This window comes from Ictidomys tridecemlineatus, chromosome 4, assembly GCF_052094955.1.
Source record: "Ictidomys tridecemlineatus isolate mIctTri1 chromosome 4, mIctTri1.hap1, whole genome shotgun sequence".
NCBI lineage: Eukaryota > Metazoa > Chordata > Mammalia > Rodentia > Sciuridae > Ictidomys > Ictidomys tridecemlineatus.
Window position 1 is genome coordinate 7,943,307 of NC_135480.1, and position 17,315 is coordinate 7,960,621.

The following is a 17,315-nucleotide window of genomic DNA, read 5'->3' on the forward strand; positions in this document are numbered from 1 at the left end:
TGGCGGACACAACAGCAGCTGCACGATCACCCTCTTAACCCTCCTACCCCTGCCAGCAGGTGCGTCCTGGGCTGGGGGGAGCGGCCTGTGGGGGCGGGGCCTGGGACTCTCCCTTACCCTAGTGTCAGCCTCCACGCCTTTCTTCCCAGTGCTGTGTCCATACTAGGTCAGCTGCCAGCTAGGCTGGCCGAGGGCGGGGCGTCCTTCTGGGTGGGGCCCACTGGGGCTGGGAGCTGGGACTTGGGATGAATCCTCTCGGACTACCGAGGATCCACACAGTCACCGGAGGAACCCAAGAGGGGGCGTGGTCTGCGGGTGCTTGGCGCCCTCTTAGCCCCGCCCCTATCCCCGCCCCACTGCGGCGTTTTAGGGTCTCTTAGCAGGTGGCTCAGCTTGGTAGAGTCGTGGTGGCGTTAGGACTGGGGAAATGCACGGACCGTTTAGACTAGGCCTTTGTCATCCCCTCATTATGGGGAAACTGAGGGCCAGGAACGGCCTATTTCTGAATTTCACGGTACCAAGACTGAGGTGTGGGAGGAGGTCCTGCCTCCCGGCCTCAGGCAGGGAGGGGCAAGCCTCAGCAGGGAGGTTTGGGGCCCGTGGTTTCACAGTGAGTGTGTTTGAACCGAAAAGGCCGGAAACTGTTACCAGTTCCCTTGGCCCGGCTTGTGGGGACCCCAACTGCTTGCGGCTGCCCCTCCCAAGTTGGTCTTCCCGGGGCCCAGGCCTCCAGTCTCCAAGCTGCGGAGACCCACCCGCCGCTTGCAGCTGCCCCTTTCCATCCGGCCAGAGGAGAGCCACGCCCTCCCGAGTGAACTGGAGAACCCCTTGGCCCCGTCCCCAGACATCCAGGCCGCATCTCCAGGTAGCTGGATTGTCATCCCTCGCCCCACACAGGACCTTCTCCCCCCAGTGTTCCTACCTCGTCCTAGCCCCATCCCCAGACTGTCACAGGGATCCTCTGCCCCCAAACCCCCCGACCTCCATCGGGCTAGCGCCTCCGCCGCCCGCAGGAAGACGCGCGGCCCGGCACCGGGTTAGCCCCGTGGGAACGGTGGTAACGAAAACAGGAACCCGGCCGGGGGGCTGGGCGGGGCGCCCCTTCCCCACCGCAGTCCGCTTCCTGCCCCTCCCGGTTTCCTCCGTCCGACACCCAGGCGGGGCGGAGGGCAGCGGGGCGTCCGGGGTGGGGGAGGGGGCTTTTAGATTAGTCCCCCCGCCCCCTCATCCCTCCGTTTGCCAACCCTTGGCGCGTCTGGGGGCTCAGCCCCCAGCCTGCGGCGCCGGCGTCCGGGGTGGCGTGGCAGGGGAGGGGTTAAGCTGCCGCAGGGACCGCCGCGTGCGGGGCGAGGGGGAGCCCCGGTGGAGAAGGCGCAGCCGGCGGTGCGGAGCCCGGCGCAGGGGCGGGAGGGGCAGGGAGGGGAGGGGAGGGGGCGGCTGCGGCGCGGGGGCGGGGCGGCAGGGAGCTGGGCCGCGGCGCGGAGAGCGGGTTGGAGCCGCAGCCGCAGCGAGGTCGGCGGGCGGGAGCGCACCGAGGTGGCCGGACGGACCGGGTGCGGTGGGTCCCAACAGTGAGTGAGCGAACGCGGGCGGGGCGCTGAGCGGAGGAGGGCGCGGCCCCTAGGGTCCCTTGGGGGGGCGCGGCCAGGTTGGGGTGGCGGATGGGTGGGGAGTCTGCGGTCCTTGTCCGGGGTAGGAGAGCTGCATCGATCTGGACTACCTGCGGGAGGGGGGGCTTCTACAGTGCACCCAGTTCTTCCCGGCTACATCTCTCAGTCTGACCTTTCCCCACTAGTCCCCATTTAACAGATTGGAAAATTGAGGCTGAGAGGCCAAGTGATTCTCAAGGTCACACAGCATGGAAGCAGAAGAGCCAGGGGGGGACAGCTCTGGTGACTGCAAGGAAAAGTCAGCTCAATAACTCGGTAGAGGAGCCCCCTACCCCAGAATGGGGGAGTACGTGAAGGGGCGGGGTACCTTTCTTTGGGGCAAGGCTCTGCCAGGGTCAGGGGAGTCAGGGCGCTGGGGCTGCGGGGCTGGCCCTGGACGCAGATGAAGGGGGAGGGGCGGCAGAATGGGCGTGTGCGCGCCCACGGGGGTGTGTGCTTGTGTGTGGGAGAGTACATGCGTGGAGAAACGCTGTTTTGCATGTGTGCACACGTGTGGGGATGTCAGCGCCACTGTGACCAGAAACTAGAGGTTGGTTTGGCTCAAGTGAACAGCAGGTCTGGGAGGCGACCTCGTCCTCGGATTTGAGTTCTAGGGTGGATAAGCTGGGAATGTGTGTGCCTAGGGTTCTCAGTGTAGGTGTGCGCAGGGCGTGGGTGCCATTGTGTGTGAGACAGAGGGTAGGAGGCAGGTGCTTTGTGGCCCTGGTGTGTGGGAGATGGGGCTTGCACTTAATGTAGGTCCCTGGCCTCCAGAATATAACTTGGGTATGGAATGAGTGTCTGTCCCTGCATGGGTGCGTCTAGCCCCCGTCAATGGCCAAGTTGCTGGTGGTGTCAGGCCCGCAATGGCCACCCCCACAGCGCTAGCGCCCCCTTCTGGGCACCCTACTCTGTGTGCGCTCACGATTCGCCAGTGCAGAATGAGGACCCAGGGCTGGGGAGGAAGAAGGCCCTGAGGAAGGGCTGAGCCGGGACCCCTGGGGCCTTCATGGAGTTGACTGGGGAGCGCGCGGTTCCCAGGCTTGGGCTTCCCGCTGACGCCTCCGGGCTGGAGCCGCCCCCCCACAGGAATGTTCCTCGGCACTACAGCCCGCCTCCCCAAGGGCAGGCCCCTGGGGGACGCCTCAGCCCCGCCTCCCCTCGCCGGGCGCCTAGGAGGGGGCGACGCGGGCAGGACGCCTGGGTTCTCTCCTCACCCTCCCATCCCAGGGAGAAATTCCTCCGAGGTCCCCTCAGGCTCTGGGTTCCCAAAATAACCCTGCGGGGGAAGGGAAGCTGTGGAGGGAGGGAAGCGGGAGGGGCGCACAGCCGAGCTGCGGGGTGCTGCAGGTGCTTCTGGGGAGCAGGCGCGACAAGAGGGCCTGAAGGGGGCTGGGACACCAACCCACCAACCCCAGGAGTCCGGGATGGTCCTCATCCCCGTGGAGCCCTTAGACCCTCCCGCGACTCGGAGGATGGGCCGGAAACCTCTCTGCGGGTCCATTTCCCAACTAGAGGGTTGCACCATCCTGGGCCCTGACCGTTTACCCCGGGGGTGGCCGCGGAAGACTACTCCGCCCCTGCCAGCAGGGGGCGTGCCCGCCCCGCCCAGTCCTGCCCCCTGGCCGCTCCCCTGGTTCGCGCCTCCGCAGACTCCCGCTTTGCCTTTCTCCTGGGACAGATCGGTCTGAGCCCCTTGGGGAAGCTTCCGGAGCGTAGCCTGGGCCCAGCCCACCGGCCCCGGCAGCCATGGCGGGCACCCTGGACCTCGACAAGGGCTGCACAGTGGAGGAGTTGCTCCGCGGCTGCATCGAAGCCTTTGGTGAGTGGCAGGGAAGGCACATCCCGAGCCTAAGCCCGCGCCCCTACTTTCCAGGGCAGACCTTTGGCTGGGACCCACCCACCCTTCCCATCCAGCAGCCTCCTTAATGGAAGCCTGCTTTATCACAGGGCAGAGAGGTGCCCACGCTTCAACCAGATGAATGTTTCCCTTCTTCAGTCTTCCTGAGCCAGCAGCGAAGGGGGCGAAGGGAGGGCCAGGGTCCCAGACTTTGATACACGCGGGGACATTATCTCTCTCTCCGCGGGATCCGGAGGAACTTGCTATCTCTGGCCTGGAAGCTGTTTCCGGCAGATGCGGGGTGGGGGGGCTGAGCGGTGAAGGGGTGCCCCTTCCCCCTGCGCTCAGGAAATGACCTCTGGATTCTTGACCCCCGGGGAACCCAGGCTCTTTCCGCCCCAGCTGGTTCCCCTCCGGACGATGGGCCGGGCCGGCTTGGACGCTCCCTGCGGCTCCCTGGGCACTTTCTTACCCTTCTTTACCCCACCTTTTCTTTTTAATTTGCCTCTTGGTTTCGGAGTCCTGGGAAAGCAGGAGGTTGGCTGGGTCAAGAGTGCAGCCCAAGAGTCCTGATACCAGAGGGCTGCAGGCTAGGGCTTCAGGATCAGAGCTTGAGGACCAAGGGTCAACCCGCTTCTCTTTGACCCTTCCGAGTTAGATGACTCCGGGAAGGTGCGGGACCCGCAGCTGGTACGCATGTTCCTCATGATGCACCCCTGGTACATCCCCTCCTCTCAGCTGGCTGCAAAACTGCTCCACATATATCCTTCGCGGGCCTCGCCCAGGCCCCTGATGTTGGAGTCTGAGCGAACTCCACTGCGCAGCTTCGATGGAGAATGAGCCTCAGCCCTAGAGTGCAGGCTCCTCCTATATGCCAGGATCCAGGCTTGGCCCTTTCTCCCTCTAGGGTCTAGGTTCTGCAGCTTTCCTCCCATCATAACTCTTGCCCTCACCTTCTCAGAGTCTAAGATTGGCTTCTGATCCTCAACTGGGTGGCCTCTTGCCTCTCAGGGCCCAGGCCCCACTCTCAGCCTCTCGAATAAACTGCCCCTCCACCCCTACCTGTGCCCCGACCAGAGCTCATGCCTCACCCTGAGCATCTTCCCAGAACCCAGGCTCTGCCCTCAGCCGCTTTCCAGAGGGGGCATCCCACGCTGCTGGGAGCCCAGGCCCCGCCCCTGCCTCCCTTCTTAAAGTCAGGCTCCTTACTGTTTTCCTTAACTCCCCTTTACCTACCAACAATCCCGGAAGGACAACTCCAATTCACTGCAGGTGAAAACTTGCCATCTGGTCAGGTGAGTCTTCCTCCAGGGTCCTGGCCCCTTCTCTCTGGCTCCTTTCTCGTGCCCTTGGCTCATGTGGGTTTTAATTTCTGGATCTGTCCAGGTGGGCTCTGCTGCTACAGGCTGCCCGCTTCCTCCACGAGGCCTTTCTCTTCCTTTTTGCTCAGTGCGGGTGGATGTCTCAAGAGGCTCTGTAACCTTGGGGAAGGAAAGAGCTGGGAGAGGGGGAACCCCTCTGTCCCTCTCATTGGAAGACTCCAGTTCCAATGGTGCTGCCCACCTGGGGACGGAGAGCTTGGGAAGCTCGGCCTTGCATGACTCCGCCCCTCTAACCAGGTACTGGATCTCAGCATTCCCAGCAGAGTTCGACTTGAACCCAGAGTTGGCTGAGCAGATCAAGGAGCTGAAGGCTCTGCTAGACCAAGAAGGAAACAGGCGGCACAGCAGCCTCATCGACATCGAGAGCGTGTGCGTGGGGGGACCTCAGGGGGGGACTCAACATCCTACACCATCTGCACTTAATAATAAATGTCTGTTGAATTGAATGAGTGAGGGTCATGTCACTCTCTTGCTTAAAGACCTTCCATGGCTCCCTGTCGCCTTTGAAATGCCTGTCTGGCCATGGAGGCCTTTCACGGCCTCCGGCCAACTTGGTGTTCCTGCCTTATCTCCCACGGCCCACTGCCCATCCCACGCGCCTCATACCTTGGCTACACCGGGTTCATCGCCTGCATCCTTCCCCACCATGGTGCTCCGCTCCTGTCATTGCCCTTGTCTCCTTCTCCGTGCCACCAAGACTTGGCTCAGGTGTGAAGTCTGCAGGCTCTGAGGGCTTGGGCTCTTCCAGGGCAGAGCTTGTTGCTCCCTCCTGTTTCCCATGGCACTCTGGACAGACTCCTGTGCAAAAGCCTCGGTACATGTGTCACGCTGTCCGGTGATCGTGTGTTTCTGTGTCTGTCTCCCTCAGTGGACTGTGAGCTCCTCGAGGGCAGGAACCGTGTCTTGCTCACCTCTGTATCCCAGCGCCTAGTGCAGTGCCTGGCACAGAGTACGTTGTCCATAAATGTGTGTCGAGTGTGTGACGAGGGGGAGATGTGGAAGGACTGGCGGGACGAGGGCCGTTAGTGCCTAGCACAGTGGCTCCCCAGTCAGCCCGAGTGGCGTGTCTGCGTGAATGTGGGGCCACAGGAGAGGGGGTGTCCCCAGCACAGGGCTCACTTCCCCTGCCCCCTCAGCCCCACCTACAAGTGGAAGCGCCAGGTGACCCAGCGGAACCCCGTGGGACAGAAAAAGCGCAAGATGTCCCTGTTGTTCGACCACCTGGAGCCCCTGGAGCTGGCGGAGCACCTCACCTACTTGGAGTATCGCTCCTTCTGCAAGATCCTGGTGTGGCCCCAGGGCTTGTGGTTGGGGTCAAGTGTGGGCTGGGAAGGCGGCTCCAGGAGGGGCAGGGTCTCTGGGGCAGGATGGGTCACAGGGAAGGCCAGGGGGATTCCTCAGAGGAGGGCGAGGCGTGGTCATCTGCAGGGAGAGGGGCCAGCCAGGTGCTGAGGCTGCTCCACCTGCCCCCAGTTCCAGGACTACCACAGTTTCGTGACTCATGGCTGCACCGTGGACAACCCCGTCCTAGAGCGATTCATCTCCCTCTTCAACAGTGTCTCGCAGTGGGTGCAGCTTATGGTCCTCAGCAAGCCCACAGCTCCTCAGCGGGCGCTGGTCATCACACATTTCGTCCACGTGGCTGAGGTGCCCACCTCTCCCCTGTCGCCCCGGCCTCCCTGTGGCTAAGCAGGCCAAGTCCATCCTTCACCGCAGCCACCGCCTCCTCCCCACCAAGGCTGCCTCAACTCCTGACTCATTGCCTCCCCTCTCCATTGCCCTCTCAGAAGCTGCTCCAGCTGCAGAACTTCAACACTCTGATGGCGGTGGTTGGGGGCCTGAGCCACAGTTCCATCTCCCGCCTCAAGGAGACCCACAATCACGTTGGCCCTGAAACCATCAAGGTGCCTGGGATGGGGGAGGGCCTGTGCTATGCTCCCCAGTGGTGGGGGCTGAGTGCCACCATCCTCATTTGACAGCTGGGGAAACTGAGTCTTGGAGGGGTTGCATAATGCTGGTGACAGGGGGCACCCACAGGTCAGCCTGACCCCAAAGCTTGTTCTTTCTCCTTTTAAACATAGTGGGTAATATAGACGCAGAAAAGCTCATAGAACGTGCGAACAGTTTAAATAAAAATTATAAAGAAGACACCTGGGTAACCAGCATCCAGGCCAAGGTAGAGAGAGCCTTGCCATGGGTGTAGCTTAGGGGCAGAGACCCTGGCACCTTATTCCCTCACCACCAGAGGCAGCCAACGTTATGACTTTTGTGACAGTGACTTCACTTTTCTTTGTAGCTTTACATCTAATGGGGATTTGGGGTGCCCCTTTTACAATCTCCTATGAGCAAAATCATGTCCTGTGTTATTTTTTGTCTTGCCCTGTCTTTCCACTGCGGGGCGGGGGGGGGGGGGAGAGTCTTTTCATCCTGTCATATGGAACAGTCGTTCATTCATTTTTGTTTTCAGACCATTTGCTATTGTCAGTCCACCCCAATTTATGCATCTGTTCTGTCATGGGACATTTGGGAGTGTGCCAGTTCTTCCTGTTACCGACTGTAGAGCTGGCAGCATCCTCCCAGTTCGTTGGCCTGTGCCACCTCACCTCCCTGAGCCTCAGTTTCTTTTTCCGTTAAATGTTGGTGGCATCCTGTGCCCAGTATTGGTGTGCAGGTGTGGTACTCGGCAGCAGATGTTGCTTTGAACTCTCGAGCAGGTGAAGGGGGATGATAAGGGGAATTTAACCTTTTCTCCATCCGGTGTCCTTGACTCATCTTTTTCCACATCTCCAGGGTGATGTGGGGAGGATGGTCCAGTGTGTGGGGGGTGTGATCTTTTGCCCTTTGTTCCCCAGCTCTGGGAAGGTCTGACGGAACTAGTGACAGCTACAGGCAACTACGGTAACTACCGGCGCCGGCTGGCAGCCTGCGTGGGCTTCCGCTTCCCCATCCTGGGCGTCCACCTCAAGGACCTGGTGGCCCTGCAGCTGGCACTGCCTGACTGGCTGGACTCTGCTCGGACCCGGCTCAATGGGGCCAAGATGAAACAGCTTTTCAGCATCCTGGAGGAGCTGGCCATGGTGACCAGCCTGCGGCCTCCCGTGCAGGCCAACCCTGACTTGCTGAGCTTACTCACGGTGAGGGGCGGCTCTTGGGCCTGACAGCTGTACCTGGTCCTGGCTGTGGGCTTGGCCTTGGGTTCTGGGTTCTGCTCAAGGAACTGAGATCCTCCTGGGCTCTGGATCTTGAACTGAGCTGAGATGGGTTGCACACTATGGTCAGAACTGGGACCTGAGGTCTCGTATTGAGGCAGGCAGGAGGACTATGGGCTGGCTTGAGGCTGGGCGTGTGTCCTGGGTCCAGTTTCTGGAGGTGTTCAAAGTCTGGGGTCAAGCTCTGGATTCTGCCAGCAGAGGTAGTTTCTAATATAGTTATTCCTGTCCTCTGAGTGACGTTCTGACCTTGACATTGTACTGGGTCAGGAGATCTAGAATGGGAATCAGGTTCTGGGCTAGAGCTGGCTAGTTCTGGATACAGGACTCCAAACCTTAAGTGTGAAGGTTTGGAGTGAATTCTTAGTTGCTTCTAGATTGGATGGGCATCAGGGTTGAAACCTGAGCTGGATTCTGGATGAATGTCAGAGTCAGGCTGTTCTGAATTGGCCTCTTGACTAGAGTCTTAGCAGTGCATTGAGTACCCGGTTCAGGGCCAGGCTGTGTTCTGATCTCTGTGTAGGCTGGCGTGGGGGTTGCTGGGGTGTATTCTAGGCCATGCTTTGTCCTGAGTCTAACTGGGATCTGAGCTGATGATAGCCTCTAGGTGGCCCTGTGACCCTAGACTGGAGCTCCTGAGAGTAGCAGAGACCAGAGCGTTTGACCAGACCTGTGTACCCTAGGTATCTCTGGATCAGTATCAGACGGAGGATGAGCTGTACCAGCTGTCTCTGCAGCGGGAACCACGCTCCAAGTCCTCGGTGAGGGAGGGGCTGCCTGCTTCCCCACTCTGTCTGTCCCACTGAGAATCCCAGGGTGTGAGGACAAGAAGCCACCTTCTTCTTCTTCTTCTTCTTCTTTTTTTTCATACCAGGGATTGAACCCAGGGATGCTTAACCACTGAGCCACATCCCCAGTCCTTTTTATTTTTGATTTTGAGACAGGGTCTCACTCACTTGCTTAGGGGCTTGCTAAGTTGCTGAGGCTGGCTTTGAATTTGTGATTCTCCTGCCTCAGCCTCCCCAGCCTCTGGGATTCCAGGTGTGCTCCACTGCACCTAGCAGGAGGAGCTCTTTGAAACTACCCTACCAACTTGCTTGCCGGACAGAGGGGTTCTGGGCAGGCCTTAGGCAGGTTCCCCTCTCCTCTAAGGATCCCTCTGTTCCCCTGGGCCTTGGCTCTTCCACCTTTGGCCCTAGTATGGTCCTTTCCATTCCCACAGCCAACTAGCCCTACCAGCTGCACCCCACCTCCCCGGCCCCCAGTGCTAGAGGAGTGGACTTCGGCCGCCAAGCCCAAGCTGGACCAGGCCCTTGTGGTGGAGCACATAGAGAAGATGGTGGAGGTGAGACTCCTGGAGCCCGAGCCGCATGGGAAACAAGTCTGCTTGGACGCTGCAGCTAGTAAAGGGCAGTTTTGCTAGAGCTGCCCTGGGAGCCACCACCAGTGCATGTCCAAGGGCCAGTGCTCTGTCCCCAGGAGGCACAAGGCAGAGCAGGCTAGTGCACGGAGCTGAGGTGCAGACGGGGTGGGTGTGTGGACAAGGGAGGTGCCCTTCATAATACAGGTCTGTGGGAAGAGATGGGCCCTGATATTCCTCTTATTCTCCCCTCTCCTGCCCCTCATGTCGCTCTATGTACCCCCAGTCTGTGTTCCGAAACTTTGATGTCGATGGGGACGGCCACATCTCACAAGAAGAGTTCCAGATCATCCGCGGCAACTTCCCTTATCTCAGCGCCTTTGGGGACCTGGACCAGAACCAGTGAGGAGGACTGGGGGCTGGGGGGGCAGGCAGCCCGGCTCCCTTCCCCTAGGGCCTCAGTTTCCTCTGTAGGGTGAGGCCACTGGACCAGATGACCTTGGCCGGGAAGCTGCCCATGCTGGGAGGGGCTCCTCGATTTTTCGTGGGTGGCAGGAGGTCAGCTTTACCTCACTAACTCAGACAGAGGGGGCTCCACCCAAATCTTGCAAAGACTGAGGCTTGGGGACCATTGCTACATAAATACTATTTTATTTGTGGAGCTTACAGCTGGCAAAAGTGTAGGCAAGTCGAGCTCCTGGGTAGCCAGTTTTAATGAATAGATAAGAAAGGCCTGTAATTAGCAGCACCCACTTGCTTATCCACAATTCATATGCTGACAATTTGGAAAAACATCTGGTTCTCTGAAGTAGGTTAAACATGCCCCCAGCAACCATGTCTATGCCACATTTTTGCTGAGCAGGCAAACCCCTGAAGAAAATATCCAGACCATCCTAGGTCCATCCTTTATTTTTAAATGTGACCTGTATTTCAAAACTATGTTCTTTTTTTTGTTTGTTTGTTTGTTTGGTACCCGGGATTGAACCCAGCATGCTGTACCACTGAGCTCTATACTCAGCCTTTTTCATTATTTAATTTTGAGATTTGAAATAGGGCCGGGCTAAGTTGCTGAGGCTGGCCTCCAACTTGTGATCCTCCTGCTTCAGCCTCTGGAGTTGCTGGGAGTGTAGGCATATGTCACTGTGCCTGACAGTCTGTCGTTCCATGATTTCCACATGACAATAATCTGAGGTTAAAAAAAAAATAAAATCAGGTAGTAAGAAGTGAACGTCCCCTCCTCCTCCCCACAGGTGAGCAATGTTAATGGCTGGGCAATATGTATGTCCTTCCAGTCTTTCTTCAGGTTGAAATACATGAAGACTTTGTTTGTGTGGTGTGTGTTTATGGACAAATGGGATTATAGCATAAATCCAGTTCTGCCAGTGGCTTTGTTGTGGTCGCTTTGTTTCTTGTTCCAGAGCTGAGGCAGCAGCAGTGAGGCTGGGGTCCTTTAAGACCCTGGAGGCCCAGCTCCAGGCCCAGCTCAGCCTTAACTCTACCTCGTGCCTGCTTCCCGGGCCTAGTGCCCAGCACCCACTGGGTATCAAGCCCCAGCGGCCAGCTCACAAAGAGGGAAAGCCTGGAAGCTGTGGTTGCAGCTCAGAGGTAGGGTATGTGCTTAGCAAGCACAAGACCTTGGGTTCTATTCCCAGGACCCAAAGGAATAGAAAGACCCGCCTTGCCCTCCCAGGACCAGCCCCGGCTCGCTGCTTCCTCCTGGAGCTCTTTGTTTCTGGAACCTGAGGGTTTCCATGTCGTTCTTGCAAAATCACGTATGCGTTTAAACTTTTTGATATAGTTTTAAGAGCATCTAGGTATCTGTAGCAGTGGGCTTCTCTTTCTTTTTTTTTTCAATCACCCTCTTGAAGGAACTGTACCCCCCCCCCGATTTTTGTCCTTGGTCTTTGTTCCCACTCCATCATGGACCTCTTTCTGTGTGGATTCATGTAGAACTACCTCATGCTTTAGAGCAGCTGCAGAGTGCTGCCCTGCGTGGCTGGGCCGGCGTTCTCCTACCCATCCTCCTGCTGGTGGCCGTGTAGACCGTTCCAGTGTCTTTCTATAATTATACGCCACACTGCTGTGAACATCTTTGTACCCATGCACTCAGGCCAGTATTTCTGTAGGAGAAATTCCTAGAAGTGGGGATAATTGGATCAAAAGATATGCACATTCTAAATTAGGAGAGAGCCTGCCAAGCTGACCTCGCACAAGGTTGTACCAGTCCACACTCCCATCCGAAGCCTGAGTCCTAACTTCCTTGCCAAGAATGGACGCTGTAATAAGCCTGACAGTCGTGCCAGTCTCGTTGGCAAACGGTGTCTTGGATAAATGTGCATTTCTTTAATGTGATTGGGGCTAGCGTCTTTATTTATATGTTTATGGGCCACGTATATTTCTTTTGTTAACTGCCTGTTCATATTCTTTGACCAGTGTCCGACTGGGTTTGTTGGTCTTTTTCTCATTGGTTTTTAGAATCTCTGTTAATGGATATTAACCTTTTGCTGTTGGATGTGTTGAATACTTTCTCCCTGTGTGTCATCTATGTTGTCTCTTTCCATATAAAATTTTAAAAAAATATTTGTGTGTCCAATATGTCAGTCTTTTCCCTTAGGACTTCTTGAATTTGTGTTGTGTGTAGAAAGGATTACAACACAATTCTCTTATATCTTTTCAGATACATGTATACTTTTTATTTTTTATCAGTGTTCTTCATTCGGTCAGAGTGTAATGTTCGCCTGCAGTATGAGGTTGACATGAATTGTATATTTTTCTAAATGGCCAGTTGTTCCCAATGCTCCATGGATTGGAAGGATCACCTGGGTCACATTATGGAACCCCCAACATGGTGGGTGGCAGTTCCAAAACCAGGACCAGCCCTGATGGAAATCACTCTTGGTGGCTGAGGACCTACTACGCACATGGACACTTTTATGCATTATCTCATTTAATTCTCAGGAAAATCCTACCAGGCATAGGAAGTATGTCCCTGCGTAGATAGTGGAAGCAAGGCACAGGGAGACTAACCAGCACAGGTCACATGGCCAGGAGGCAGTCTGGAATTTGAACTGAGGTCTGCCTCCAGAATACAGGCTCCTTCCTCCCCTAAAATAAATAAGAAAGGGGGCTCTACCCCAAACCCTGGGATAGGAGGGAAGCCCTGGAGCAAAGGCGTCTTTCCTGTGGGATTATGCAAGAAAGAGTGAGCCGGGTATTGCTTCCCCCAATCTCACCTGGCCCCAGAATGCACGGGAGAGGCATTGCGCAGAGCACACTTTGGGAGCCACAGGCTGAGATCCCTTGGGGAAGAGCTCAGCCCTCTCAGCTGACCCACCAGCTGCGAAGTGTGCAGTCAGGGAGGAGGAAACCCTCACCAGTGACTTGCCAGAGACCACACGACTAGTTAGTGGCAGCTGCTACATCTGTCTAGCTCCTGGTCTAGCTGATTTTCTCTTCCCTGTACCAAAGGTGCAAAACTTGAGGTCCGCGAGGACCTGGTGGCTGGGAGTTCCCCGGGGGTGGGGGGTGGAGGGGTGGGCGAGGCCGGTGGCGGGCGGTGAGGAGGAGGCCAGAGCTCAGGCGCCCCTCCCCACCAGGGATGGCTGCATTAGCCGGGAGGAGATGGTCTCCTACTTCCTGCGCTCCAGCTCGGTGCTAGGAGGCCGCATGGGCTTCGTACACAACTTCCAGGAAAGCAACTCGTTGCGCCCTGTCGCCTGCCGCCACTGCAAAGCCCTGGTGAGCCCCCCAGCTCCCCAACTCCACCCAAGCCCCGCCCTCCCTGTCGGCCCCGCCCCTGCCAGAGCCGTCCAGGCCCAGGCAAACCTGGTCAATTCCATCTGCCTCTTCTCCTTTTGTTCTTTCCCCCCGGGGCCTGAGGCGGGTTCTAAGGCTCCAGTCCCTGCCCTCGGGAAGACAGAGGGAGACCTCACCTCTAAGCCCCTACTCCCAGCACGGTCTCCTCCTCTATTGCAGATCCTGGGCATCTACAAGCAGGGCCTCAAATGTCGAGGTAAGATGGACTGAATAGCAGGGCTGCTGGGCCGAGGTGTTTTGGAGAATTCGTTTCTGGGTAGGAAGTTGTAGTTTGGTGAAGCAGTTGCCAAGAAGCGACGCACTTTGGAAGCAGCGGGGTATGCTGATGGATGTGAAGGGTTGGCTTTTAAGAGAGTGGCTATTTTGGTGAGGCAGCTGCCTAGGAGCAAAGAACTTTTGAGGGGATAGGCTGGCAATTAGAATGAAAGGAACAGCTTGGAAGGGACTCATATTTTGGTGAGGCGGCTGCTCCAGAGTGAAGGAACCTGGGGAGAAGTGCAGGGCTGCAGGATGGGATGGAGGGTTTTCCCACCAGTGACCGTGGCGGGGTTCTTCCATCCCTCAGCCTGTGGGGTGAACTGCCACAAGCAGTGCAAGGACCGCCTGTCAGTGGAGTGCCGTCGCAGGGCCCAGAGTGTGAGCCTGGAGGGCTCTGCACTCTCTCCCTCCCCGACGCACACCCACCACCGGGCCTTCAGCTTCTCCCTGCCTCGCCCTGGAAGGCGCGGCTCCCGGCCCCCAGGTAAGAGCCTCGTAGCTGGCCTGTACAGGGAGGGAGGCCGGGCTGTGGTAGCAGCCTATTAAGCCTATTAATTTATCCCGGAAGGAACTCAGTCTAGAGTTTGCCATTCTCTTATTGCTGGTGGGATTATTAAGAAGCATTGGTAAGGGTGCCAAGAAGGTAGCCACGGAGCTCTTGACCTTCCAAAGCTGGGCAGGAGAGGGACCCTAATTTATAAAGTATGAACTGAAAGAGGTTTCTGTCCTCTTATTTTGTTAGAGGGATTGGCAAAGGATTGGAAGGATCACATGAACCATTTGCCTGCATTTCCTTTTTTGGTATTGAGGATTGAACTCAGGCACTCAACCACTGAGCCCCATGCCCAGCCCTATTTTGTATTTTATTAAGTGACAAGGTCTCACTGAATTGCTTAAGGCCTTGCTAAGTTGCCCAGGCTGGCTTTGAACTTGCAATCCTCCTGCCTCAGCCTCCTGAGCCGCTTTTTGACTGAGAGAAAAGTCCCTGGTCCTGATAACCTCCTGGCTGCTTTCTTAGGGCCTCCAGGGTTTTAGATCAGTTGGATGAATGACAGTTTACCAAATGATTGCTTTGCTGAGAATCATTTGAACAGTTATGTTAAACTGAGGTCTAAGGCAGGTGACCATTGCCATTTGCATTAGCCTAAGTCCTCAAAAACAGAGGCAGGCACAGGGCATTTGTCCTCAAAAATAGAAAAGATGAAACCATTTGCATCGAGCCTTCCAGAAGTGCTGGGGTCTGAAATGTGAAATACTACACAAAATTGACATTTAGGCTCATTGCTCAGACAAATCTGTGGCTGTGGAGGAAGCTGCAGCAAAACTAAAACTTAGAAAAAGTGCCTTGAAAATTGGGTCGTTTGGTCATTTAGGGAATTGATTTTTGGTGGATGGATCTGCTTTCCGGATAGGGGGGTGTTTCCGTGAAACAGGGAGGGTTGCACCAGGGATGGGGACTCAGGAGTGGGTTCTGTGAAAACCCTCCTTGCAGAGATCCGAGAGGAGGAGGTGCAGGCGGTGGAGGATGGCGTGTTTGACATCCACCTGTAAAGATGGTGAGTCCTCCCAGGGTGGCCCTGAGCTCCCCCTGAGGGCAGGAAGCAGGGCAAGGGGCACTGGGAAATGTGCTCCATCTAAATGGTGGCCTGCACCTGGCTGCGGGGGAAGGGGGTGTCCTCATAACTTTTTTTTTTCCTTTCCAGCTGTGACTGTATCAAGGACTCATTCCTGCCTCGAGAAAATATTTGGACCAGAGCAGGGAGCCTGGGGTTCTGGGGCTTGGTGTGAGGGTGGCATGTACTGAGGGCAGGGTGGGGACAGTGTCCCTAAGGTTGTACAGACTCTTGTGAATATTTGTATTTCCAGATGGAATAAAAAGGCCCGTGTAATTAACCTGGACCATCCGAGCCTAGAATCCTGGGGGGCTGTACTTACAGGGCCAGTCCTGTGGCCGGAGAGACATGGGAGATCTGGTTTCATGTGGCTGGAATTTGGGGGAGTAGGACCTAAGAACCAGAATACCTTGGAATACAAGAATCTTGGGGAGGGTCTAGAATCTGAGAAGTCCAGAATATTGGGGATTGAAACCTTGAAACTAGTGTGTCTTTGCACCCGAGAACTGCTGGGCCCAGTAGTCACACATAACCAGAGGCTTGGGCCTGTAATCAGAATTACATTGCTTGACAGGTGGCCTTTCAGCCCCTGCTTGAATACTTCTAGCAACAGGGTGCTCACTGCAGGAATCCTGGGAGGGCCAGGGCAGTTTAGCTGCTGTGGGCAGAGGGGCACGCACAGCCACAGGCCCCTGCTGGGCTTGCGTGCCTCCGGGCAGGTGGTGGGGGCACTCCTCAGTCAGGCAGCCTCCTGGCCTGGTGCTGCTGCCAGCCGGAAGGACAGTGACTTCCAGAGGAAATGCATATTGATCCTGCACTCAGCCTCCGGAGGCCTCTCCCACCCCAGCTCCTCCTTCCCTCCTGAGCTGGCAGCATGGAGGTTTTGGGGGTCACAACTACCTGGAGAAGGCTAAGGCCACTTTTAAGGCTGACTGGGTGGAAAGGGCTGGACAGCAGCTTCTGAGAATGGGAGCTACCTCCCCAGGCCCACCCAAATTGGGGGGTACCCTCCAACTGTGGAATTATCCTGAAGGTGGAGACAGACACTCCCAGCTCCTACCTGTGAAGCAGCCCCCCTGTGAATGCACCCCCAAGGGTTCTCCCACTTTGTGTCCCCCTCTGATTTCTCTAACTCACTCTTCCTGGCCTTTTCCTTATTTTGGGTCACCCCCTTCTCTCTCCCTGTCACATCTCGGCTTCAACCCTATCCCTCATTGGGTCCCCTGCTTTGCCCCTGCCTCTGTCCTCAGCCCCCTTCCGCCCTTCCCCCCTCTTGAGGCTGTAATATCCGTTTCACGATTTGGGGGCTGAGTTGCTATAACAACAGACGGCGATTGTGTTGTGAAGAGCAGCTAGCTCCTGCACCGCCCGCCAGCCTTCCGCGCCGCCTCCGTCCCTGCAGCCTGGTCGCTCCCCTTCCCACCCCCAGCCCCAGCCCGGCCTCTTCCTAGTGTGTGTGCGAGAGTCTGTGGGCTCAGGTCTGCCCCGCCCGGGATGTGACGTGTGCCCGTCTTTTCATGGTTGCATGTGTCAGAATCGGATGTCTGCGCTTCACGTTTGCGGTGTGTGCCTGTATGTGTGTGTGCAGGGACATGCCCTCTATTTGCTGTGTGTCCCCTCCCCGTGTCCCCACTGACCTGTGCACACTGGAGAAGGGCTTGGGTTCTCACATACTCGAGTCACAGTGGGAGGGCACCTGTGTGTTTAGGGTGTGTGTCTTGAAGTGCTGGGTCCCCACTGCCTTGGGGATCTGACTCCAGGACCTTTCTGTGAGACATCCCTGTGGCGGGAAGGGCAGAGAGGCACAGCAGCCACCCGGTGACCTCTCTGCCCTTGATGGGCAAAGCCTTGTGTGGCCAGGAAACAAGTGCTCACCTTGACCTCCCTCCCTGCCCAGACTCATTAGAAGGGTCTGAGAGCTGTCACTGCACCTAGCTGTGGTCCCTCTCTGCTCTGATGCCTGGGTGGGCGTGTGTGAGAAGGCTGCAGGAAGAGGCACAGTGGGAGTGGGCGGGGCAGTGGGCTGTGGGGTCAGAGAGGTGATTTCACATCCACAGGCCCTGACTCAGCAGTTCCCATTCTCTGGCTCCTCCAGTGGCTTTGGTGGGGATGGCTTGAGGGTCTCTCCAAGGTCAGAGCTGGCCTGAAGTCCGGGACCTGTCTCCCTCCCAACTCTTAGGAAACACCT

General features: G+C 57.0%; 1 protein-coding gene across 10 annotated transcripts; it reads left to right on the top strand.

Annotated features, from left to right (window-relative positions):
- Window positions 1–668: 668 nt before the first annotated feature.
- Rasgrp2 (RAS guanyl releasing protein 2) lies at window positions 669–15,407 on the top strand. 10 transcript variants are annotated; one of them, XM_078045684.1, is made up of 17 exons: window positions 669–865; window positions 3,331–3,471; window positions 4,148–4,250; window positions 4,722–4,784; window positions 5,109–5,240; window positions 6,008–6,158; window positions 6,345–6,518; window positions 6,659–6,775; window positions 7,724–8,005; window positions 8,764–8,841; window positions 9,303–9,425; window positions 9,727–9,842; window positions 13,037–13,178; window positions 13,416–13,452; window positions 13,822–13,998; window positions 15,007–15,070; window positions 15,218–15,407. In XM_078045684.1, the coding sequence occupies exons 2-16, from the start codon at window positions 3,399–3,401 to the stop codon at window positions 15,063–15,065; spliced, it is 1,827 nt and encodes a 608-aa protein (XP_077901810.1). In that variant the 5' UTR covers window positions 669–865; window positions 3,331–3,398; the 3' UTR covers window positions 15,066–15,070; window positions 15,218–15,407. The 10 variants fall into 10 exon arrangements, with proteins under 10 accessions (XP_077901810.1, XP_077901806.1, XP_077901803.1 ...); XM_078045680.1 differs by lacking the exon at window positions 669–865 and adding an exon at window positions 1,187–1,383; XM_078045677.1 differs by lacking the exon at window positions 669–865 and adding an exon at window positions 1,460–1,571.
- The last annotated feature ends 1,908 nt before the right edge of the window (window positions 15,408–17,315 follow it).

What these genes read in the sequence shown, in the direction of transcription:
- Rasgrp2 (XM_078045684.1), top strand. Translation starts at nt 3,399, where the DNA reads ATGGCGGGCACCCTGGACCTCGACAAGGGCTGCACAGTGGAGGAGTTG. An exon ending in AAAACTTGCCATCTGGTCAG is followed by an intron (nt 4,785 to 5,108) that starts GTGAGTCTTCCT and finishes CCCTCTAACCAG; the next exon opens with GTACTGGATCTCAGCATTCC. An exon ending in GCAGGGCCTCAAATGTCGAG is followed by an intron (nt 13,453 to 13,821) that starts GTAAGATGGACT and finishes TCCATCCCTCAG; the next exon opens with CCTGTGGGGTGAACTGCCAC.